This window comes from Neomonachus schauinslandi, chromosome 1 (genome assembly GCF_002201575.2).
Source record: "Neomonachus schauinslandi chromosome 1, ASM220157v2, whole genome shotgun sequence".
Lineage (NCBI taxonomy): Eukaryota > Metazoa > Chordata > Mammalia > Carnivora > Phocidae > Neomonachus > Neomonachus schauinslandi.
In genome coordinates this window covers 52,990,484-53,017,573 of record NC_058403.1, presented here as the reverse complement: position 1 = coordinate 53,017,573, position 27,090 = coordinate 52,990,484, and the positions used below count along the sequence as shown (strand labels likewise).

The 27,090-nt window shown below is 39.6% G+C and overlaps 1 protein-coding gene across 2 annotated transcripts in view; it reads right to left on the bottom strand.

Annotated features, from left to right (window-relative positions):
- The window catches only part of BBX (BBX high mobility group box domain containing), a 99,064-nt gene extending 83,929 nt beyond the window's left edge, over nt 1–15,135 (bottom strand). For both annotated transcript variants that reach the window (XM_044914041.1, XM_021692309.2), the window contains exons 1-2: nt 14,968–15,135; nt 10,116–10,355 (exon numbers count right to left, since the gene is read on the bottom strand). In XM_044914041.1, coding sequence (XP_044769976.1) covers nt 10,116–10,355; nt 14,968–15,129 — 402 coding nt within the window. In that variant the 5' untranslated portion in view covers nt 15,130–15,135. The remainder of the gene's footprint in view (nt 1–10,115; nt 10,356–14,967) is intronic.
- Nucleotides 15,136–27,090: the final 11,955 nt, after the last annotated feature.

Sequence of the window (27,090 nt, the reverse complement as noted above, 5' to 3'; positions counted from 1 at the left end):
CTACAGTCTATTAAGTGTGCAATAACACTCTATCTTAAAAAAACAATGAAATATCTTAATTATAAATTCTTTATTGCTAAACAATGCTAACCATCATTTGAGCTTTCAGCAAGCTGTAATCACTGAACACAGACCACCATAACAAATGTAATAATGAAAAAGTTGGAAATACTGCAAGAATTACCCAAAGGTGACACAGAGATATGAAGTGAGCAAATGCTCTTGGAAAAAAGGTGCCAACAGACTTGCTTGCCAACAGACTTGCTTGACACAGCCAGCATTGCTGTAAACCCTCAGTTCATAGAAAACTAAGTATCTGGGAAGCACCAACATTCCAGGATTTTATAATGAGCACATGCGACTGCAAATGTGAACACACTGAGAGCTGTGATGGGTGATGTTGCAATTAATCCATCACAAACTTTATGTCTTTAAATTGGAGGTTTCGACCTACACTGACAAGAGCCTCCTTTTCCCTTTATTTTTGTGACTTTCTCCTATAACTCTTTCTGCCAACTCTGTTGCTTCTTTCCCCTTTTGTGGTAATAAAACTAAATGAAATATATTTATTGTTATGCATTATACATTGCCAAAAGTTATATCATCTAATAAAAATGTATTTTCCATGTATTCAATTATTCCATATTGCTAACTGCTAGAAACTTTATTAAATCAATACAATTGTTTCAATCCCATAAGCTTGCCCTTTAAAATAATGCTCACTCCATGTGTAAACTAATTTAGTATACGCTCCAAAGAGCTTTTTATTTATCCCAACAGGAAAAAAGATTCTTTTATCCTTGGCATAAGAAAGTATATAGAATCCATATAAACTTTTCCCTTTTTTCACTTTAAATCATGTAAATGAAAACTGTACTCTAAGTAATATAATGCAAGTGTTAATAATCAGTGGTTTAGAATTATCCCCAAATTATCTTAACTCAACTTTTCTGAATAAGCTTTTTTTTTTTTTAAACCTAAAAGCTGTACCTCTGCATGTTGCTACATGGGTACATGTAGAAGGAAGGTAAGCATAGAATAATGAAAAAATACAGTTCCACTTTTCTTACAAAAATAATTAAAATAAGGACACAAGGCTAGAGCCAAGCTAGAACTTACCATACATAGCAGAATAAATTTGGAGGTAACAAATGTGATATAAGAGACACCCTACTCCAGTGCATTCACCTGCATGGGGGATTTACATATTAAGCTAAAGCAGACAAATAGCCTTGCCTCCCGTCTGAAGGTGGAGAGTGAAAAATGGTAGGGTGAGGTGAAAATGGAAGGAGCAGACACATGCATCATTATTGTGTCCCAGGAAAAGGCACCTGGGCTGGTGTGTCAGATGAACAGTCATCTGGACAAGGGTCACCACTCTATAAAATGACAAAAGACTTTCAAACAGATTAATTAATACATTTGTCATGAGAAATAAAACAATTTTTTGGAGTTTTTAAAGAAGCAAGTCTGAGTTGTGAAAGATGCTGGACTAGATGACAGACACCAGTTAAGAACTTGAATTAAAGTCTCCGCCTTCAAACTTGTTTACAACCCACAATTAGTCCCACAAACATTTTTTTTTTTTAAATGGGTGGTTCATAAGCCTTCCCCTAATTCAGGCATGAAAAACGGTTTTGCAAAGGATCTGTGAAAGGGGAAAGCTCCTATGGGTTGAAGAACAGAAGGAGAGAGAAAGACCTGGAGGATGTGGGGTTTTATGGAAAATGGTAACTGAGAATTCAGTAGGTCAGTACTCTGTATCTGTATCACAATATTAATCTCACAGATCCTTAAACTTAATATAAACAAGCAGTAACAAGACAGCATTCATTAGCTCAATCAGAAATATATTGAGCGGGCGCCTGAGTGGCTCAGATGATTAAGCGTCTGCCTTCGGCTCAGGTCATGGTCCTGGAGTCCCGGGATCAAGTCCCGCATCGGGCTCCCTGCTCAGCAGGGAGTCTGCTTCTCTCTCTGACCCTCCTCCCTCTCATGCTCTCTGTCTCTCATTCTCTGTCTCAAATAAGTGAATAAAATCTTTAAAAAAAAAAAAAAAAAGAAATATATTGAGCAAAAGCATTAAGAATGTGGGACAGAGAGAAAAGAATAACACACAGCCCTTGTCCTTTAGGAATTTAAAGCTTCCATGGAGACGTCATAAATTCATGTAAAGACACACTTGAACACCAAGCAAAGGTGGAGGCAGAAAGAGCCTTGGGGTATGAGGATGTCTCTCTGTCCTTGGAACTGGACACCTCATCAATCACTTGCTCTGATTCAACTATAAGAAGCAACAGAAAGGCTTAATCATTTGTTGTGATGAGGTTATTAGGAAAGGGATTACAGAGAAGGTTGAGCAAGGGAGAAATGAAGACAGTATATAGTATGAAGCAAATAGCTGAGTGAAACTGTTAGCATTCTGGTCAACTATGTGGACAAAAATCCATCATTACAGGATTTAAAGGGCCAAAGAGATAGGCCCCATCCATCTGGATCTCCAGGGCAGGGCTCTTCATGCAGGGAGTGAGACAGGAGTCTGTTTTCATCCAGGAACATCAATCATGGGCTATTGGTCCAATCTCATAGATAGCTAACCTCTTGCTAAATTACTGATTTTCAAAAATCTCCCATTAAAATTAAAGTTCACCTGATGGTTTCCATTTTTTTTCTTCAAAATTTCCAATTGCTTAGATAACCTAAGCGCATCTACTGTACAGACACACTTTGTTCTTTATACAAGGTGTTCAGCACATGCTGGTCCCTTTTCCCTGATCCCAACCGCCACAACACTTTATTAGCAATAATAGGAAACCACTGTTACTCAGTAATGGTTTAAATACACACCCTCTGTCACGGTATTTTGTCTACTTCATATATGACAATGACATTATTATATACCAAAAAACAAGACTCTGTTTATCTTAATCTTTTAAAAATTGGGTCTCAACATTAAATACCTTTCTGGTATTTAATCATTTATAAGAATGAAAATTTGACCTTAAAAAGTACCTTAATGTTAATGAAAAATACACTAACTGTTCTCCAATTACTTGTTTTTAATGGGGGAGTGGGGCATCTAAAATCCAGTAGTATTTCTAGCTATTATTTCAGTCTAGATTTTCTCAACATAGTGAAAAGAGAATGGCAACCCTGGTGAGGTCCAGGAGTAGGGAACGCTGGAAATGTCTATACAAATAAAGACCGCTGACTCCGGTGCAAATATGCGAAATACCACCATGATTGAAAAACAAACAAACAAAACACAACCTGCCAGGAACCACAGCGGAGAGATTATACAAAAAAGTATCTGATTTTTAAAAAACAGGTAAAACACATTTTTTATTTTGTAACTCTGCAGGGGGGTAAGTGACCCAGTGTATAATAAATTTTGAGAGAGCTGTACCTCTTCACATGGGCAGAAATCATATTACACAAGGGTGGGAGACGAGAGGGAGATGCTTGACGAGTGTTACTATCTGTCCTTTCTTAGTTCTAGGAGCTTTAACTCTAAAACTGTTCCTTTAGATAATAAAACTCAATTAGCACTACCTGATCTAAAAATATCTAGTAAAATATCTAGTTTACTAGATATTTTTAATAGGAAGAAAATTAGACTGTGTTATGTGACAGAACATGGAATTCAGCTTACAGTTTTGACAGAACAAAAATATTTTAAGTTATACATGAACCTTCACGACTCTCATGCTAAAGCCACCCCAATAAAAATTATGTATTTCAAAAAGTGACTTGAATAAGTGACCAGGAGATTGTTTGGTTCCACTATAGGAACGTTATAAAGGAAAAACTGAATTGGCTGTAGATAAGGTTACTTAAATTGGCTGTAAGGATTATCATGGCAACAATGGTTCATTTTCATATATAAATTTTTTAAAAGGACAATTTTACTCCCTAATTTAGCTAAATCAGGAGAAAAGTCAGTTTTATTAGTTAGCACTAATAAAAAAAAAATCAAAATTTCAGCATTTCTTTTAAATGTAATTTGTTACCTTGTGAAAAGTAGATAGGGATCTGGGAAAGAAAACATTATATTTCTGAAAATGTATTAATAAATTCATACATTAATTTGATTTGTAAAATGTGTGTTTTCTTTTAAAAAAATGTGTTCACTAAGGTTTAGTATTTTCCTTAAATCATACTTTCTCCTTACAAAATAATCTACAGTATGAATTTGTAATTTTTCAGAGCAAAAATTAATTTTTATCTATATCCCTTGCATGATCACCAATTCCAAAGTAATCAAGATTTACTACAGTAACATCTTACAGGATATTGGAGTATTAGGTCCCTCAATCAATCTAAAAATTAATATGTGAAACCAATACCAAAATGAGTTTTAAGAGACTCCATTTAAATTCTCCATATATCACTTGCTGTGGGATCTATTTTTCATCACTGGCTATGGCTTCCTTATAAAGTCCTTATAACTTTACTTGATTTGAACATTTAAACATTTACTAACTGGACGGGTATTTCTGAAAGCAAGTAGTTAGCTCACTCAACTGAAATCTATCTTGTTAGAGGCTATCAATCACACTGGATAGTATCTGCCAAGTTAAGCAAATGATACAACTAATTTTGTTGGTTCTGGGGTTTCAGTTTTGCATTTTAGTAGCCCTTCATTGTGTTAACAGGTCCTAATAAAAATAGTAAATAATCACTTGGTAGAGAAGTATCAAATACAAACTTCAGTTGCTTATCAGGAAAACGACAAAAACTACCATCAGCAGAGTATTTTAAGCTTTACAGAATGCTTGTATGTACATTGCCTTACTTGCATCTTACTCAACCCTATGAGGGCAGGGCAGGCACCTTTATTGACATTCTACAGAGGTGGGAACTCAGAAAGGCCTCTGAGAAGGGAGAAAGCCAAGTCCGAGAACTCAAGCTCTACTACTACTAACTTGCTTCCTTGGGTAAGTCACTTTACCATTCTGGGCCTCAGTGTCTTCATCTTTAGCTGCTGAAAACAAAACAAAACAGAACAAAAAACAACAACAAAAAACCCTACCTCCTGGGATTATTATGAGGATTAAATGAGTTAAATATTTATAAAAGAACCCTGGGCAGAATAAAGCATTATTTAAAAATTGATTATTATCATCTCAAAAATAAACACTTAAATATTTTTTTTAATGCAGTAAGAAAGGGGCACCTGGGTGGCTCAGTCAGTTAAGCATCTGACTCTTGATTTCAGCCCAGGTCATGATCTCAGGATTGTGAAAGTGAGCCCCAGGTCAGGCTCTGAGATCAGCAGGAGTCTGCTTGAGGAGTCTCTCTTACCTTTCTCCCTCTGGCCCTCCCCCTGCTCATGCTCGCTCTCCCTCTCAAATAAATAAAATCTTTAAAACAAAATAAATACAGTAAGAAAGTCCTGATACCTGGAACACAGGAACAGAAAAGGTCTCAAAAACAAGACCTCCCATGAAACATGGAGCCCAAGTCTTTGGTTTTACTGTCCACATTCCTTCAAAGTAGTGGGGCCTCTATTAAATCATACTCAGAAAATCCCATATAGAATAAGTCATGTCATTAGATGTAGCCAAAAGTGGCTGGCAGAGGACAGCAATGTCAACTAACAGCTGAGGGTGGACCCAAAAGACTGACTCATGGAAAAGCAAAGAAGAAATTCAAAAGAAGAGTTAAGAATCACTTAATATACATAGAAAAATGTGACCATAACTTAACTGTTCACAAAGGTCTTGCTAAATTACAAAATATAAAATAATTACTGTTTGGAAATAATGGTTTGAAATTTCTAAAAGTATTGAAAGGCATTCTGAATGCTTGAAGTAAGGAAGTATATAAACAAAATTTTAAGTAAAGTTTCCAGGATAAATATGTAAAATGAAATGTATAAGGGAACAGCCAAGTTTCATCTACCTGGAAATCACTTATGTGTAACAGCCGTTTCTCAAGGATGCTGGAAAAATGAGGGGCTACTCTAGTTTAGTGGTATGCATGATGTCACAGCATGCTTGTAAGAACACAGACGCTGTTAAGCATCCTACGTGTGACAGTCAACAAAAATTCCCTACAGTTATAATATATGAGAAGATGACAGTCTGTCTTCTTTGGAGAAGAATCCATTTCTAATAAAGCCAACGCAAGGGAATAAATAGTTTAGTTTTAACTTTAAGAAATATGAAGGAAGGGGCTCCTGGGTGGCTCAAACGGTTAAGCGTCTGCCTTCGGCTCAGGTCATGATCCCAGGGTCCTCGGATCGAGCCCCATGTCGGGCTCCCTGCTCAGCAGGGAGACTGCTTCTCCCTCTCCCACTCCCCCTGCTTGTGTTCCTGCTCTCACTCTTCCTCTCTCTGTCAAATAAATAAAATCTTTAAAAAAACTAAAATTAAAAAAAAAAAAGGGGACTATGAAGGAAGAATTAATCACTAAAACTCCATGGAGTTTTGTGGTGATGAGAGTCTTTCCTAGGGTACTAATGGCAATAGATACAAAAGGCTATTATAGTTTACCTTAAGGTTGCATTTTATTGCATTTAATTCCATAGTTGTTTTATTGCAATACAACTGAACCTTCGAACTTATCAGCCTGATCTCATGATTTTTGTCTTTACATCATCATTTCCTACTAGTGTCCTCCACATATCCTAGGCTTGGGGTAAAACAAACTTTCTTGCTCCTGAAATCGTTCTTACTATCCCACATCTGCTCTTATCCCTGCCTTTCTCTCTGAATCCTGTACCAAAGCCCAGGACAGATTCTATCAACTCCATAAAGCCTCTTTTGAAATATCCTCACTGATACCCACCCCAGCACAAGCAGACTCTTCCATTAGACCCCTGACATTTTATTGTTACCATTTCTACCATAATTACTCAAACCTCTTATCTTGCAGGCATCTAAGTCAGCATCACATAGTAAAAGAATGCTAGGGTCAAACAGGCAACAGTATCCCAGCTCTACAATGTGTGCCTGGTCAAGATACACACTCCAAAGAGCCTTATTAGATCTTTGCTCTGAAGAATGGGGACAATCATTACTGACTTTATGTGTTTGTGCTTCTGTAAAACATCAAGCTTGGAATGAACCAATCAATCAATAAATGCATGCATTCTGCCTTATGCCTCTCATCCTACAAAAAAGAAGGTATCATAAAGTCATTCAAAATTGTTTTTGACTTTTCAGATCCTCTCCTCTTCTTGGCACCTACTCTACTCTTCCTGAAGGTCTAGATAAATGATCTTCTAAACTGGCTATAAATTAATTAATTCCGATCATTAGTTTAAATGACAAGTGGAGGGTTCCAGCAATATCCTAGGCAAAAATGCAGATTTGTATTCCTGTATTTGTAAGAGCGCAGACCTACGATGTTAAAGGGAAAAGTAAGGTTGTTCCTGCATCTCCTACCCAGCAGCTCCACAGTCAGAAGTCAGAGCCTGGGAACATCCACAACCCTGCACCATCACACGCATTGCTGAATTTAAGAAAATGACCCACGTTATATCCTTAAGGTGGTATTTTTTGCATTACTTATAACCAGTTATTGCTCTAATGAGATTCATCAGACAGCATGAAACCCTCATTCAACCCTTTCTTTTCAACAATGCAAATGAGTACTGGGCAATAATTCAAGAAACTGAAAACAAATCCCAGAATGGCTGTTTGCTCTCACCAGATGCACTAAAAGATAATCAGGAGCAAGAAAAGCATCAGAGAAAGTTTTAACAGGTTAAAAAAATAAACCCTCCCAAGTTGTATCACACAGTGCTCACTTTAAAAAATATCTCTTTTTAAGTATTCACATTCACACAAAAACCTTCCTGAAAGAATATGTCTTGTTCCTATAGAGAACACAGTTAAAATCTGGTGTTTGAAATGAAGATGTTACAAAAGGTTTTTGTTTTTTTTTTTGTATATGAGTACCTGGGTGAGAGGACCTTGAGGAGCTGAGACCTTATTCATCATCAGCACCCACCACAGACTTGGTATGCTCAAGTCCCTCAAGTAAGTTTTTCGTTGCTGAAACTGACGTTGCAATGAAGACTGTACTATTAACACAAAAAGCACCAGCACAATGGCCTGCACTTTAATGTAATTTTGAAACCATGCAGTAAATACAACTGAAACAAGTCAGTATCACTTATGACCAGAAACCAATTAGATAATGATTTTCAATGTGGCTGAACCTTCCACACTTGACTAGAAATGAGACAGCATTTCCTAAGAGCAACTGTAAACAAGGCAGGTTGCAAGGTGGAAGATCCGCCTCTGCGTGTAGCAGATTGCGGGAGGCCACCTTAACAGATTTCATTACGGGCACCACAATGGCAAATATTGTGAGCCTAATTAAGTAATTAGTAAGAGATTTCCTTTATGAAAATAATACTTCCTCCTCTTAAAAGTGGCCACCTATTGGGTTTGTAAATTAGCAGTATTTAAGAAAAGGCAAACAATGTACTTGGGACAGGCTGCATGTTATCAAAAAACAGCAATCCAAAATCAAACTCAAGTGTTTAATTGTAGGAAGTTAATGCGGTTCCCTATGAGGTTTCAGATAATTATTTTATCATATAAGTGTAGGACTATAAAAAAAAATATAAGGCCATTTAATGGGAAAATGCTGTTAATTACTATTAGTTGAAAATTACTGAAACATTTAAAATCATGTAGGTTACTGGAACTGATTTTAAATTTTCCAGATACCCAGGGCGCCTGGGTTGTTCAGTCCCCTAAGCGTCTGCCTTCAGCTCTGGTCGTGATCTTGGGGTCCTGGGATGGAGCCCCAGGTGGGGCTCCCTGCTCAGCGGGGAGCCTCCTTCTCTCTCTCCCTGTTCCCTTCCCCCATGCTCTCTCTGGCTCTCTCTCTCTCTCTCAAATAAATAAAATCTTTAAAAAAATAAAAAAATTCCAGATACCCTTACATAGTCAAAATCCTGTCTTTAATAATAGCCAACTCACAAAGTCTTATGTGATCATTAATTACATAACAACTACGCTAACCATATACCCTGGATTCAAATATCCTTTAACACTGCATAAGAAATTTTTATGTTACATGTTAGCTTGTTAAACAACTCAATAAAACCACAGCAATTAAAAGAATTATTTTCCCACATATTGAGATGTCTAATAAAATGTGTCACTTGAAACTATATTTTTGTCCCCTGCTGGTTCCTCTTTTCACAGAACTTAACCATATGTTTGGGTGGAAGGAGTTTTCATGAATCAGGATTGTTTGCAAGTTACGATGCTGAAGGAGTTACGATGCTGAAGGAATAATGTGAGAATTACTCCTTTCAAGTTTAACCACTACGATATTGCTTTGCTTTTCCTTCACTTGCTAAATCCGTTACACAATACATTTTAAAAGTATGTCAGAACTGATCCAAGTGCCCCCCTCTCTGAATAGCCTTCCTCCAGGAAGTGCTTCTGCCTATGTTTACATGCGTGCACATATCCTAACACGTCATGTTTCACTGCTATTCATTCCTTCACTAGTTTTGAATATTCATGAGGCACTACCTACACAACAGAAATAAATCAAAGCAAATCTCTTAATAACTGTATTTATTACAAAATCAAAAAATGTTAGAACGGAAAGGGATATGCTTTTGCCCAATTTCCTCATTCTAATAACATAAAAAAAAAAAAGGCTGAAACCCAGTGATTGATTTAGATCCTGTCACAAGGTTATTCAGCATTAGAACTAGATGAAGACTCTTTCCCACCACACAACTAGAGTAACCGAAGATTGTCGTCTTTACCATGGGCATTCTCTAATAGGAGAAGCTCGGTTCCTAGAAAAAATTTTTTTAAAACCCCCATTCATAATAAATAAATTACCCATTTATAAAAATCAACCCCCCACATCAATCTGTGAAGTATACATAATGAAAAAACTTGGCAATTGATTGCTCTTGGCACCTCCACCAGCATTTGGAAGGTGGACTTGAATTCAGGAATAGAAACAAAGCTCTTCTGTTTTCATATAACACTTGATTCAGGATTCACCTTTGTGCTGCTAGACCTTCAGCAGGGACTTCATATATGAAGACTGGGGGCGGGCGGGGGGAGAGGAGGTATGGGATTGATTGCTCACAGCCAACACAAAACCTTGTCATTGTAACCTACCTCCTTGGCCATGTCTGTATATTTCTGCTTTTCCTTTGGATCTAGAACAGCCCACCAATCAGCCAGTATCTTGGTAGCACCTCGGTTATCAAGCCTGGGGTGTTCCTGACGTACAAGGGAGCGATGACGTTTGCAAAATAGGAGAAATGCATTCATTGGTCTCCGGGCTCGCTGTTCTGGTGATTCATCATCAGTCTCACCAACATCTTGCTCTAGGCCATCGGCCCCAAGAAGTTGAACCTATTACCAACCAAAACAAAAGCCAGATCTTTAACACATCCTGGACAATTTTGCTTTAACAGTTAGTTTTGGTTTTCAAGTTGTATTTTTTCTTAGCTCCATTGAAATAACTTACAAATTGGAAAAAAATAATCATCAACCACTATTAGTGGTTGGGAACCAACTTACAATGTATTCTGCTTAGTTTCTATAGCAACCTGTGCATGTCTCTATTGCAGCATATATTATTATCGTGTTATGATGGCTTACATTTTTTTCCCTTCACTAAATAGTGAGCTCTTTGAGGAAAAGCTCTTTTACCTTTACTACCACAGCATCTAGCTTAATGTCTGGTATATATACTTAACTAACTGCTCAATAAATAAATAAACCCATTCTGTGATATATGGGTCTCAAGATTAACAACAACATTCACAAAAAATACATGAATATTAGTTGTTTCTCCTCGTTGGAAAGTGCTTTTTTACAGTTAATAATATGAAAATGTTTAACATGAAAGTAGGTAATAAAAATTTAATACAGACTATTCAATGTTTTAGGCACATCACAAGTGGAGCCTCCTACTGTAAAAATCACAACAGACATTTAACATTATTTGAAGGAGGAACTACGTAGTAAATTTTCAAGCTTGTAAATATCAACCTTTCCTGTTTCGTGAAATGCTGTGGTAACAGGAATAAATTCACCCAGGCTTAAACCTTCAAAATCGATTCTGAATCCTCCCTTTTCCAAAGCATTTCATTCAATTCGAGGTCTTCAGGAACTTCTACAAAGCTCTAATCCTGCCCATTCTATCTGTGTAACTGTCATTTCCACTGCCCAGAAGCCTTCGGCTTCTGATCTATTACATTACTACCTGCACATGGCAGAGGATACCTCTGATCACAGAATCTCAGGATGTATTGGAATTGTTAAATATCTTCTAAGGCTCAAATATGATCCTGTGCTATTTCTTGGAAACAGTGCAACCATGAACGGAAGTCCAGAAGGCTTACTAAAACTATCTCTTTAATTTCTTGTTTCATAGTTAAAATCAAGAAGGATGGAGGTAGTTGTTAGTCTGCATTGTATAGCAGAGCCTTAGTTCTTCAACTTGAGTGGGCAGTGGAATCCCTGGAGGTCTTGTTAAAACAGAGACTGTTGGGTCCCATTCCCAGAGTTGCCAATCCCGCAGGTCTGGAGTGGGCCTTGAGAATTAATTTCTAACAAGTTTCCAGGTGATGTGGATACTGCTGATCTGAAGATCACACTCTGAGATCCACTACTATAACGCAACCATGTTCTTTTACACCACGTTGATTGGGCAACTGCTACAGATACTCGAGGACAAATCACTGACTTGATCAAATTTGGTATTTTTAAAGTCTCTTCAGTTTAAATTAAGTATTGCAAATGCACTTAATTAACCATCGATTATCTTCAAACAAAACGGTACAGTGGAACAATCTTAAAGTCATAGCTATCTGATTTGGAAATACATTAGAGATTATTATTGGGAGTGAAGGCTATAGATTTAGCTTCCTCACTCTGTATACAATTATCAACAACGATTTGCATTTTGGGGGAATATTTATTTAGCATTCTGAATCTAAGAAGCTATAGAAAAATCAAGGCATAAAAAGTATACTATGTAGGTTGAGGAAGTAATTATAGTTTCCCTTCAGAAAAGAATAACTTTTGATTCCGCTACTAAATTATAAAAGTCAAGCCAAGAGCTGCAAAAAAAGATAAATAAGAAAAGATCCTGGACCGAGAAGCTTACTGTTTGGAGAGGGAAGAAAGATAGAAAAGCGAATGAATTAAAAAGCAGTATGATGACGATTACAAGGAACCAGTGTGATAACAAAGCACTAGTGGATGGATGAGAGTACACTGAGGTCTCCCTAGAAAATGTGTTGTCTGAGCTAAATTCTGAAAGATGAATCAGAATGTGTCAGGCAGTCAATGGGGAGATACAGAAAACTAAAAAGGATTAAGGCTCTATGACTACTAATTGATATACAGTTCAGTAGCACTGGTGTATCTAACATGAGAACAGGGACCCAGGAAATGAGGTTGTAGAAGTAGTATGGACGTACTTTATGAAGAATGTGCTTTGTCTTATTAAAAAAACCCATGCATTTAATGCTATGAGTAGTTGCAGACTGTAAAAAAAAAAAAAAAATCTTGAGGGGAACAACATAGGTTATCATATTTTACCATAGATTATTTATTTTGCCAAATATGGGCATCAAAAAAAAAATGTTTTCGGGGTGCCTGGGAGGCTCAGTCAGTTGAGCGTCCGACTCTCGGTTTTGGCTCAGGTCGTGATCTTAGGGTCATGGGATCGAGCCCCGAGTTAGGCTCCCTGCTCAGTGTGGAGTCTGAGTAAGACTCTCTCTCCCTCTCTCTCTCAGCCCCTTCCCTCTACTCTAAAATAAATAAATAAATCTATAAAAAAAAAAAAGTAAGCGTGTCTCTAGCTTCGGTGGCAAGATTCCTTCATACACAACAGTGAATGCTTTTTCTCAAATGAGAGAAATTAGATCAGGTGGAGAGCAGAAAGATTAGTATCGGGTCGGCTAAATTTGAGGTGGTTCTCAGCAGAGACATCTTGGTTGCAATAACGAACTGAGGTATGAATACAAAGGAGGCAAGACTAGGAAAATGGATGGGATCACCAAGTGGGACTGAGAAAGAAGGGAGTCCAATCACCTCGTTCTTGCACTCTGTAACTGCTGACCGGGCCACTGATAGGGACCAGGCACTGTTCTAGGTGGTGCAGGTAGAGCCCTGAGCCTATGCATTCTCTGCCCTCATGAAGCAGGAAAGCGGCACGGCCAGCCTTCCGTTTTGAAAGGATCCTTCTGGCTGCTCTGCTGAGAACAGACTGTGGAAGGGCAAGAGCAGAGCACACTGATCTGCACCAGAAATGGTGGTGGCCTAGATCAAGGAGCCGGTGGTGACCTTGCTGAGGAGGAGTCAAGCTGAGATCCCATGCAGTAGGCACGGCTGAGAATCTGCTGATGGACGGATGTGAGACTTGAGCAAAAGAGAACAGACCCGGCTTCTGGTCTGACCAACCCGAAAACCAGGGGTCCCCACTTCCTGAGGTGAGGAAGATGCAGGACGATGGGCTTCAAAGCTGAGTTCCTCTGTTTAATATAAAAGTTCAAACTGAGTTCTGATCTGAGATCTAAGTGGATATGTAAAGTAAATAGTCCAAATCACGAGTGCAGCGTTTAAGAAAAAGGTCCAGGATGGCAAGAGAAATTAAGAAGCCCAGGGAACACCAATACTTGAGGGCAGAACAATGGAGGGGCATCAACTGAAAGAAGGTAGGATGGTGCGGCTGGGAGAGAAACAGAAATCCTGGGACAGACAGAGGAGTGTGTGCTGCAGGAGGAGTGAAGCAGAGGACCGCCCCAAGGACCACGGGACCGAGCAGCACCACTGTGTCAGAACGATCAAATCTGGATAAACCTGGCAGTTTCCTCAAACAGAATTAATAACACTGTTTCTCTGGAAAGGAAAGGAGGAAGAAAAGACAGGCAAGGAGTGAAGTAAGCGTGCAGGTGAGTAGAGGAAGCTGAAGGAGTCACTTCTGGCAGCCTCTGTTTTCTCTGTAAAAGAGGAGAAAAAGCTCAGTGAGAGAGACTGTAAAGGGTATCCGGGTAAGATGTCTGAGAAACAGGAAAAACAGAAAACATGGTTTCCTGGAAGCTGACCTAAGCCTAGAACAAAAGACTGAATGGATGTCAAAGGCCTGAAGAATACTAAAGACATGTTTATAAAAGTTGCAGTGACACAAAATATGTATTCACTGATTCTTCTAATGACCATAGATCTATTCAAAACCAGGCACCATTCTAGATTCCAACAAGAGGAGGACACGAGGGGCAAGACTTTGCTCTTCCTGAGCTTATATTCTAGTCTGGCAAGACAGACATACACAAGGTAAATGGTAAATGTCAGGAAGGAACTCCCTGGACACAGAATGCGTCGGGTGGGAGGGACACCTGCCATGAGAAGGTCCCATCTCTTGGGGAGGTAGTCCTCAACTTGAGAGCTGAATGGGGAGGAAAGGAGGAACCAGCTATGCCAAGACTGAAAGGAATGTGTGACTTTCTAAATAAGAGCTGGCTGCTCAAGCATGAGGCTAGAGAAGGGGCGTGGAGGACTGAATGACAAAGGAGGCTTGGTGGGGGTGAAAACTGCCAGATGCCATGCAGGTGGTAGAGACAAGGGCTTGAGCAGCTCTGAGGCTGTCTACGGAGGCAGGGCTAGAGTGAAGTGGAGACAGAAGCCAGAGCCGCAAACGGGGTGGATGCCAGGTGAGCATAACAAATTTTATGAATACCCCCATCTCCACTGCATTGGAGTATTACCGTATTACCTGAAAATCATTAGTTAATTGACAGAAAGACTACTGAAGAAGGATCTGATTCTGTCTCAACTACTAGAAGTACAGATACTTCAGGAGTCATCAATATCTGGAATAAAAAGGTAAACTGAATAGTTGAATAGGGTTCAAGTTATACAGACTTTTAGAAATGCATCCTTCTCACCATCCATGATCACAGTCATTTCTGGAATGAATACTCAAAACTTCTATATTAAACAGAGGAATTACCTTATCAATATCCTCTTCTTCGTCTTCGTCTTCCTCCTCTTCTGAAAAGTCCAGCAGTTTCTTTGCTAGCAGCGGGTGCCACTGAAGACACTTTCGTTTTGGTCGTTTTCCAGCCCTTTCTCCTTCTGCTGAATGATCCTTATTTCTATTACTGCCTTTCATTACTGTGACCTGTGGTAAGGAAAAAAAAAGGGAGAGAAACAGAGAGAAATCAAAGTAAATCTGATTAAAATTTGTTTATTTAGCTTCCTTAGCTTTAATTGGATTATAGTTTTAATGACTAAAGTATCTACCAGCTCAGGCATTTACTGGATTCAGTACGAATTCTAAGTACATAATCAAACATTCATTTTACTTGGCTAAATGGAGCTAATAAAATTTGCCTTTTATGAAATCTACTTCCTTCCACTCCATAACTTCAGAACTCAAAACCCAAATAGACCAGCAGGAGGATTACAAGTTACAGTCACCTGTTCGCATTTACTCAGGGTAGGGTTTCTTAAAGTGGTGCATCAGAAGAATCTGAAAAGACAGCGCCCAGAGATGAGGTGCTCCCAGAGGTGGCCCTCCATACATTCTCCGATGGCTCCTCTTTTATTACAACAATTTATGTGACTTTTGCACTCTACACTATGATAAATCTGAGCTTGGAGCATTATTAAGTAAAATGAATACTTTGTAAGAATCAAATGTTTTAGATTTAAAATAAACCATTTCACAAGATGACACACCACTTTTAAAAACTAGCAGTGTGCAGCCTCCAAGGACCCAGCGCATGAAGTCACCGTAGGTCCCTTAGCGAGATGAGCGCCCTCTGTACCCATCTGTGACATAAGTCACAAATACTTTTGCACCTCTCCATTACGTGGGCACCAAAATCCAGTAACAAAGTTTTTCTCCTGAGGCTTTTTGCTGTTTCTCTTCCCGAAAGGTGGCTGGCTGAAATAGCTAAGAGGTAGCCAGCCTATGGATGTGATAAAATCTTTCAGAAGCCCATAATTCTAAGTTACTTTTCGGTGACTTAACTTTTTCTCAATGATAAAAACAATACACATTTGTATTTTATAAAGGTGAAAATAGCACAAAATGAGGTTTGTATTCTCCATCACACCAGCCCCACAGCCCAGAGGTAAACTATACATGTCCGTTTCTCATATGCATTCTCTCAGCTTTTTCCTAGTTTAATAGTTCTCATCCATTCATTTTAAGTAACAATATACAAATCATTGTACATACATACTCATGCAAACATTCAAATGATGTTATCGATTTAAATGGCTCACGCTGACAGTTGTAAACATAAACACAGTTGCTGAAATCACAGAACAGTAGCCTTTTGGGTCAGTGTATTGCAAAGTGGTATCAATAAATTTGTTATGCCATGCTGCTAAAACTGGGATTTCATAAAGTTTCTGGATGCATCTACTTCGGAAGCCTTTAAAACAATATGGCACAGGCAAATTTATCCTCTGTCCTTCACGGTTTATGGATTTTGAGTCATGCATAGGCCTTCTTCATTTCGAAATTTTAAAAAATTACTAACAACTCCTTCTAGAACTTGCATGACTTCACTACAAAAAAGAATTTTAATATTTGATCAACCTGTAATTCAGGAGATAAGGATTCTGATAAAGGAGATATGGGTCTACTTTATCCTTTTTTTCCCAAATAACTAGCCAAATTTTGCCAACGCTCTTTATTAAATAATCCAGCTTTCTCCCACTCCTTTGAAATGCCACTTTTATCCTACACTAAATTACTATATGTGTATAAATCTATTTCTGAATTTTCTTCTGTTAATAATCATGCCCCTCTAAACCTGTTTGCCTATCCTTTGACCAATTTAAAAATATCTTTAGGGACTATATCATTCTGTGCCTTTTTTAATATACAAATATACCAGTAAACATAGCCATTTAGAAATTTTAATTTGCATAGATCATGCTCATCTAAGTCAATACACCTTGACTGTTCCCATTTTGTAATAACCATTGAATATTCCAAAATAAAAGTGTATTGCTATATACTCAATCATTTCATTATTGATAAATATTCAGATTATTTGTGCTGCAGTAAAATCTTCATTTTAATAAAAAAAATTTAAATCTTCATTTTGATAAAAATCCTCACCAATTTATTAAATGCTATGACTAGTCAAAGGAAGAAGGGAGAGCAAAGAAAAACATGTTCCCATGGTCTTTTTAGCAAGAAACTTCTGCTGAATATCTGAAATAATTATATGATTCGTGTGGCTGCCTCAAAAGTATAAAAAGTTACTGAAAACTCTATATGGAATTAGTTATCTGGTATGCTCTTAATAAAGGAACAAAGATTTCTTGTGAACTGATAGATCATTTAACAATTCTCATTCTATCTACAAAAAAACTTGGCACAAGCAACCCAATTTCCAAAAATACCAATGCTATACAGAGAAGAGGAAACGGTTATTTTTGTGGCTTATTAATCACTTCAGGATGAGCTGCATGAGTGGCAATTAAACCCATATGGGGGTCCCAATATTTTATGAGATAAAACATTTTTTATAGCCTTTTCTTTTCCACTTAAAAAAAGTCCCTTTGACATTTCTTATTAAGGCTGATTTAGTGCTTATGAACTCCTTTAATTTTTGTCTGGGAAACTTTATCTTTCCTTCAGTTCTTGCCAGGTAGGTTATTCTTGGTTCTAGGTTTTTTCCTTTCAACCTCTGAATCTATCATGCCACTCCCTTTCTGGCCTGCAAACTATTCTGCTAAAAAATCAGTTGATGGTCTTATAGGGGTACCCTCCTATGTAACTAGTTACTTTTCTTTTGCTGCTTTTAAGATACTCTTTATCTTTAATTTTTGACATTTTAATTATGATGTGTCTTGGTGTGGACCTCTTTGAATGCATCTGGTCTGGGGCTCTCTGTGATTCCTAGACCTAGGTATCTGTTTCCTTCTCCAGGTTGGTGAAGTTTGCAGCTATTATTTCTTCAAATAAGTTTTCTGGCTCTTTCTTTCTCTCTTCTCCTCTGGGACCCCTATAAGGGAAATGTTAGTATGCCTGATATTGTCCCAAAGGTCCCTTAAACCATCCTTATTTTTTTAAATTCTTTTTTCTTTTTGCTGTTCAGCTGGGGTGATTTCCACTAACCTGTCTTTCAGATCACTGATCCGTTCTTCTGCATCATCTAATCTGCTATTGATTCCCTCCAATGTATTTTTTAATTCAGTTATTGTATTCAGCTCTGATTGGTTCTTTTTTATATTTTCTTTCTCTTTGTTGAAGTTCTCACTGGGCTCACTCACTCTTCTCCCAAGTTTGGTGAACATCTTTATGACTATTATTTTGAACTATTATTTACCAGGCACACTGCTTATCTCTGTTTCATTTAGTTCTCTTTCTGAGGTTTTGTATTTCATTTGGAGCATATACATTTGCCTGACTTTCTGTGTGTGTTTGTATGTATTGGTAGGTCAGCTAAGTCTCCTGGTCTTAAAGGAGTGGCCGTATATAGAAAGTTTCCTGTGGGGCCCAGAAGCACAATACCCCCTGGTCACCAGGACCAAGTGTTCCAGGGGTGTCCCCTGAGTGGGCTGTGTATACCCTCCTGTAGTGGCTAGGCTGTGATAGCTGCACGTGCACTGGCAGAAGGGGCTGGCCCCCAGCCTGGCTGGCTGCAATGCCCTGCCGTGACTACTGCGGTAGCACTAGTGGGTGGGCCTGGACCCCAGTACAGCTGGCGAGAAACCTGGCCACAGCTGTGTCGGTGGGCAGGGCCAGCCCCTCGTGTGGCTGGCTGTGAGGCCTGGCCAAGACTGCTGCAGTCATGCCGGTGAGTGGGACTGCCTGTCTCCCTTCATGGGGGGGTTTGATCCATGCTGAGGCTGTACACTGGGTGCAGCAGGGCAGGGGATAGGACATAGTCAGAGGTCTCTGCCAAGGCCTTTTGCTGAGTGCAGTGAGGTAGATCCACTGGAGGGGTGGACGGTGCTAGTCCTGGACAAGGTTTCTTGCTGGGACAGGAGCTGCCTGGGGGTGAGGGGAGAATGGGAGCCACTTTGCAGGGTTGCCAGTCCCAGCCAAGGCTTCTCAGCAGGGCAGGAGCTGCTTTGGAGGGATGCCTGCTGGGGTGAGTCTGCAGAGGAATGCAGGGGGCTAGGGGGTGAATAGTGCTAGCAAGGTAAGATGGAGAATATCAGAAATGGCTCCCACAAGCGACAGAGCAGCTAGGTAGAAGGAAAGAAAAATGGCACCCTCCAGTGCTTCCATTCCTGGAGACATTTCCTATGGATCCCCACTGCTCTGGCACACACCCTAAAAGTAGTCAACTAATATCCTTCAGGGATGGCCCTGGTACTTTCCAAACTGCTGCCTCTCTGCTGGGTCTTGGAGCAAGTGAGTTTGTGCATGAGCTCTTTAACAGGAGAGTCCCAGTTTTCTATAGCCCTCCCCTCACCTATTGTTAAGCCCCACTGACTTTCAAAGCCAGATGTTATGAGGGCTTATCTTCCTGGGGCAGGTGCCCTGGGTGGGTGGCTGCCCAGGGTGGGGATGGATCTCCTCGCCCCTCAGGGAGAACCTCTGTGTTGGTGCTATCTCTACTGTGTCCCTGCCCTGCCTCTCCTTCTCAGTTTGGACATTTCCTTTTTATCTGTAGTTGTGGAAGAGCTGCTAGTCTTCAGGTAAAGTCTTCAGAGAGAGATGTTCCATATACAGTTGTACTTTGGGTGTGTCGTGGGAGGAGGTCAGCTCAGAAGCATCCTACTCCATCCATGTGATCCTATCCTTGTTTAGGTAATGCGTTTTTTAAATAGCAAAAGAAATCAATGGGAAACTATAAGCGGCTATATCAACTGGAGAGGTCAAAGTGATTGCCAGTGCCTGGAGAAAAATATATCTTTTAGTCTCAAGGATTTTGATCATGCTATTTAAGTATGTATGAATGTGTTTAAGTATATGTGCCTTTGTGCATGTGTTTAAAATTTTAATATTCAAAGAGAAAACAGAATATCAAGAATAAAATTAATGAATGGTATATGTATGTAGCTTTGGGGTTCAGAATAATCACATTCACATGTGATTTCTTTCCAATGTAGCTGACATGCCATTACAGATACTGTATGTCTTTGCTGATAATCCCCAAATTAATCTCTCCTTCCCCAGAAATCCACTAGACTTTGTATTGCTAATGACACCATATTTTCCCTTAAATTACAATTATTTGGGTACATCCTACCTCCCTTACTAAGCCTTTTCTTTATAATCCAAGACTGTTTACCTTTATACGCTCAGAAGCATCCTTGCTCACCAGAAGAACATCAAGATCGGTTAGTTGTGAGGGTTGTTACAAGCAACCATATGAACCAGCCCCCTCGCGCTAAATAATGGTGATGTTTTTATACACTCGAATGGCTTCAAAATGAACCCCCATCTCTCTCATTTCCCTGAATTCAGATATTCTTTCCTGAGTGGGAAACAAAGGGGGGGCTGAAAACTATGTGCAACTGTGACACACAGGCCAAGGTGGCATGTGGTGCGTGAGAACCATCGGGCCCCCTGAGCTGTTGAAGAAGTAAGACCAACATCTCCGGCACTGTACTTAGAACAAATTAAGAGTGAAAGAAATATTTTTAGCATAAATTAAAGATGAAAAAGTGCACAAGTGAATTGGACATAATATATTTTGGACAGGAAAAGTATAACTGATGTATTGACTACGAAAAACCTCAAACTATAAACTGATACTTTAATAATTTATAGTTATCTAATTACTTTTTAATTCCTTACAGGTCAGTTTTCAAACTGTTGAAAGAAAGCAAGAATCAGGGGAAACGATGCTCCTAATTATAACTCAGAAGTAATGAGAAAACCAGAAAGAATGAAAGAAAAGATGAAGAAAAAGACGAAGCAAAGAAGGCAGACTTTTTGAGACTTAAGCCTATGACTCCTCTTATTTCAACAATAAGGAGGAGGGAAGACTGTTAAGTTTTGATAGTCACAGAGGCCTACACTTGTGATTATTTTGCCACTAAAAGCCCCATATATTATAAAGTTTGGCTTCTTGTCCTTGACCAAGAGCAAATTAAGCTAACAATCTATACGAAATAAATGAAACAACTGGCAGACTTTATTCAAAAGGGGTCATCCATTCTGCACTGCAACTCCAGAAAAACTGAAATCAGGTTATTTACCTGTCAGTGGACTCTACTTGAAAGACTCAATATCATCAAATTATGCCACTGCGATTGTCCAGCAATAGAAGCTGAAGGTCCCTATCCAAAATACTGAACATGTATTTATCTTGTAACAACAAACCAATCCATGTGGGCCTTTCCTATGCCAGGATTAGTGACTCTAATTAGATAATCATTGTTCTGAACTAAATACAAGTCAACTTGGTGATAAATTGGAAAAAACTTCATTTAACTGTATTCTTCGAAAGTAAGCCCATTCATGAAGACTTTATTGAGGTCAAACTTCATGAGAAGTTTCAAGAAGAAATATCACAGAAGAAACAGTACAAACCGAACACCACACTTAAAATTATGCAGCCTGGCAGGCCTCATTTAGAATCCCTCGTCCACCGCTAACTACTCCTTGTAAAGTTATTAATCTTGATGATCTTTCCTCCTATGTTAAAACAGTAACAGCTCTACGTTGAGAACACTTTATACATATAATACCCAGCATAGAATCTGGTGCCCAGAAAGTTCTCATTCCGTGTTGGTAAATCCTCCCTTTTCCCACGAGCTTTTTAGAGGGAGTATGGGTTTTAACTGGTACCATCTGTTGCTTAAACTCAGCCGAAGATGCTGTTCAAAAGAGAACACATGTCTCCCATTTAACCACGGTCCATGTGCTTCCCAGACGATAGAATCCCCAGACTCAGAAACTGAAAAAGAAAGATGGAAAGTTTCCTTTCCTTTGTCTGAGTGATATACAGTAGGAAACAGTTCCTTGGCACTGTCATAAATTTTGTGAATAAGATCCTCTCAGTCTTTCTATCATCTTGTCTTACAACATTGGCAATCAGTACACTTCAGTCTTTAAAACACTGTGTGAATTTAATGCTGCCACAGGGGTATTTTAAGCTGTTTCCTAAATGTCCAATAAAATCCCATCCAAATCATATTAATGGAACTTCAGACCCAGTGAGACAGGGGAAGGTAATAGGGGCCCATGAAATCTCACTGTTAGATACATTCGAACCACAAGGAAGGCCTCTCCTGGGTCCCACTAAGACTGCAACACTTCACCATTTTCTCAAGTCTACAGAGAAGAGGAAAAACCACCCAAAGAAACCGTGACAAAGCGGTAGCTCTAGAGTTCCACACAAATTAGACTGACCTGCTTAAAATCTTCCTTCCAGGGAGTCCTGCTGCTTTCAAGACACACCTTGCTTCTATCTTCCCACAGGGGTTCTGCTGACAGAGCAACTGGCAAATACCCCGGCTCTGAAGTCTTGCTCACCCTAACATTTTCCCATATTCCGTAGAAGTTCTCATCCTCCAAGGGCCAGGTCACATATGCCTTCCTCTCTAAAGCTTTCTATAGAAACCTTAAATAAAAATTCATCACTTTGTGCTCTTTGACCCTTCTTGATCTTATTAGGTCAAGCACTATCAGTGTTTTACAATAAGTTTTATCTATGCAAACCCCTCCTCCCCTGAAAACAAACAAACAAAAACAAAAACAAAAACAAAAAAAACCCAGGCTGCAAATGTCTAGAGGGAAGATGCCATGGTTTCTTCCTTTTCTGTCCCAGGGGGTAGCCCTGAGCCTTGTACACGGCAGGTCTTGTCACTTCCTCACCTAACACTTAACCACATATAACAACTTCCCAGAATGATGTGTTCCTATGGATAATTTTTAAAACAATACTAATACGGAGCTAATATTCATTAAATAGTATTTGCTATGTCCTTGATATTCATTATCTCATTTGATCCTCATAAGAACCCTCTGAGGCAGGTGCTACTATAAATCCCAGTTGAAGAAGCTGAGGGTTAAGTAACTTGCCTAGGGTCACATAGTGAGCAGCGGAAAAGCTTGCACTAGAACCGGGAGGCCTAACTCGAGTCCAAAGGCTTACGGAGGAAAGAGGGATCTAAGGTAAATCCTTTGGGCATGCCCATTAGCTGTTTGTTCTATGGGCCATGGAAATACCAAAAGGGAGCACTGAGGGGCTGGAAAGTGAACACTGTCAGGGTTCACAGCAGAAAAGCAAGTGCATATCGCAGATCCGGGTGACAAATTAGATTAACTCTAAAATTCTTTGAAGATAAAAGCCTTACATGTGCTAATCTTTATTATTTATTGTAATTCTAATGATAATTCTAAACTGTAGACAGATTAAATGAAAAACATCTCACTCAGTAAAGTAATACTCTCCGTTCTAGAAGCAATTCACTCTATTCATGCAAAGAGTGTCTTTAAATGCACTCTTTACTGAAAAGCAGTAGCTCTTCAGGTTGAAATTTTAACTCTGTCAAGATGTTATCTATATGTTCTTCATGAATACTAATAAGGCAGCCACTATTCAAAGAAGGGCTTAGCTGTACTGGTAGTTCTGGTCCCTGTGCCCTTACCTCATGAAGGAATATGTATTTTAAGATCTCAAATACTTAAGCTCCCTGACATTTAATCTTAGGAGAGCTTAATTTAACATGGTTCTCAAAATGCATGCTGCTCTAGGCTACAGAGAGAGACAATAGCTATCTCGAAAGAGATAAAGCACCAAGAGAAGGGGTGGCGTAGGGAGAAAAAGCTATTTACATACAGAATTCAGTAACAGACTAGGACATGTTCCCCACCATGTCCCTCAAAAAGCCCACCTCTCTGTTTTCCTGTAATTTTATGTTGATGTTTACATTCTTAATCAGAAAGTCACCAAATTCCTATTTTTCAACAGGCCTAGCATAACGAATTCACCTTCTTTTAGTTTCTAAATTAACAAAGTTGTTTTTTTTTTTTTTTAATATGTACTTATGGGCGCCTGGGTGGCTCAGTCGGTTAAGCGACTGCCTTCGGCTCAGGTCATGATCTTGGAGTCCCTGGATCGAGTCCCGCATCGGGCTCCCTGCTCAGCAGGGAGTCCGCTTCTCCCTCTGACCCTCCCCCCTCTCATGTGCTCTCTCTCATTCTCTCTCTCTCAAATAAATAAATAAAATCTTAAAAATAAAATAAAATAAAATATGTACTTATTACATGGTTAGGACATAATTATCACATTGACAAAAACCTAAAGCACAAGAGGACAAGCTCATGGGAGTCTCTTCCTCAGTTATTCTCAGTGCAGCTGACCACGTATTTATTGATCCCCTGGTGAGCTATGCATCGTGAGAGTTACGTGTGCATGCAGCCTTACCTCCCATTCAGCTCACCACCCGCCTCTGCTCCCCGGCCAGCAGGTATCTGTCCTGTCTGCCACAGCTGCCCTGTGCTTGTGCTTCTGCCCTCCCAGGCCGGCACACTGTACCCTACACCCCCACTCTCACTTCTCTACAAGCCTCTCTGAACTCCCATTCCTAAAAAGCTTCCTTTACTTGCTCCAGCTCATATCTCTTTCCTTCCTAAGCACCTTTTTCATCACCCACGTTTAATGGCTGTGCCATATTTTTTGACACTTGACTGTACAACAATTAACATTTTTCTGTACAATGTACACATAATAATTTCATGTGAATTCTTCCCACAAAGACCCTTGAAGGTAATGAACATGCCAGATGCTTTTTTCTGGATCCGTCGTCAGAGCAAACGTCCCCGTGCTAGACAGGGAGTAGATGCTCAGAGAATACGTGAAGAAGCAAAGACAGAAACGATACTTTCATGCTTCCTAATTATCCTTGTCTTTATGCTGTTTTGCTAAAAGGCAGGAGAGATATAAGACGTGAAAAGGAAACAGGCAGAGAAGGAAAAATAAGAACCTAGGAAAGGTTGTTCAGAAGGGAAAGGGAGAGAACAGAAACAGGCAAATTGACAAGGAGATGTAACAGATGTAACGAAATCAAAGTCACCACCAAACAGCCGTCCATACTAGTCGAACACATGTTCTAATAGCTTTATTCCCATTTCTGGCTAGTTGTCAATGACTCTCGTGACTCCCTCAAAACAGCAGGTCCTAGTACCTTCAGCTCACCACTCTCTGCACTAAACCCCAACTCTGAACTCGTCCAACCGTGTTTCTTCTCTAGGTCTGCCCCAGGGTGCTGGCTGCTCCCCGGGTCTGACGCTACCACACACACTTTCCAATCCCAGACTGATCTTCAGGCTCGTCAGCAATCCTTTCTCACTTGTCTTATCCAGTCTTACCCAACCCACAGTTCCCATTACGAATTCTCAGGTTCTCCTCAACCCCTACTGATGATGAGTGAAGATAAGAGTAATAATGAGATATATATGCATATGTAAAATGCTTCCATAAATATAATGCTTCTGTACATATTGCTTCCTTTGGGCCAGAAACTAAGACCTTCATATTTATTAATTAACTCACAACAAGCCTAAGAGGTAGGTACTATTATTATCTCCTCTTTACAGATGAGAAAACTGAAGCCCATATAACATAGAGTTTGCTTCTTTTAGTTTACAAATTAACAAAGGTTTTTTGTTCTACACATTTGTCACATGGGTAGGACATAGCTATCACACTGGCAAGACACTGAATCACAAGAGGACAAACTCATGGAGTCTCCTCGTTTACTGTTACTGCAGTTGAACATGTATTTACTGGTCACCCAATGAGCTAGGCATTGTGTTTGTAGATTATATGATGTGCAAGATCACACTGCTAGCACATAACTGGTACAGCCGGTACCTGAACTCAGGAGGTCTGGCTTCAGAGTCTTGTTCTTGACCACTATACGATACTGCCTTCACTTAGAACGAACAAAGTTTATTGAATGTTTGCTACATGCTAAACGCTTCACAGGAATTAACTTCTTTAATCCTTAATACAACTCTTAGAGAAAGGTCCTCTAATGGTCACCTTTTATACATGAAGAAATTATGACAAAGCTTCAGCCACATGCTTGAGCCACTCTGCCAGTATGTGAAGGAGGAGCCAGGATTCAAACCCGGGACTTCTGCCCCCAGAGCTTTCCATCACTTCTCCATGATGTCCTCTCCACCACAACTCTAGCCATTCTAAGAAAATGACGTTGCCTACTGGTTGACAGGAGGGTCTTCTTCATATGTGTGAATTCTCCCAAAGCTCCACACTCTCCCAATTGCTTACCAATTCCAAAATTTGTTTCTTTCTTCTTCTATCTTCTCTCCAAGGCAGAGGTTCAAGGTCAACTCCTTTTACTCTCATTATGTGCTTTTTAATCTCCTATCCTATTACCCTGGGCCACTAGTGTTTCAGTTTCTTTCTTTGATGAACTACCGATACACTATTCCTTCTAGTTAATACCTTCTCCTTCAGTCTATACACAATTTCAAGGCTAAAGCCCTCTTTGAGTCCCCCTACCCCCTTTAGCTAGTCCTCTTTTTTTTGTACCAACTGGCCTCCAGCCACCAAGCCAGCAAGACTGCCTAACCCCAAGCCACGCCACTAGCAGTCAAGAACTGGCCTGCCTGTACTAACATTGTTCATGGGCTCTACTTTGCACTTTACTTCTGACTGGGTTCCTAATCTTCTTGGTTCCAAACCTCAACTCATTTCAGCTGTGCCACAGGCTCTGGCTTCTCTACCTCACTCTTATTCACACTCACATTTTTGATTTTGAGCCTCTCAGAGAAAATACCTTGTCTGGGCCAGGCCTCTGCCTCCGCCATATACCCGAGAAGTATGCCAGAGCCTGGCACAGAGAACTGGACATTCCTTCCCCTTCACATAAATATCTAGAAAGTGTACACATCTCTCTTTTTCTTTACCGTAAGTACAAATCTTTGCAATGGCTTCTTGCCCAGCTATCTAACCTCTCACCAAGTTCTGCCCCTTCTGCCTCGTGTATGTGGTGCACTCCTCTCCATCCCCACCACACTGATTGAGCAGTCTGGCCTTCTTGACCATAGCTATGCTGACTTCAATCATCAACATCACCAGTGTCTGCTCTTCCTGTCTTGGTCCCTGCTTGCTTTTATGGCTTGGGTTTCCCTGCTCTGTTATCACTTTAAAAGCTCTGCCCACAGGGA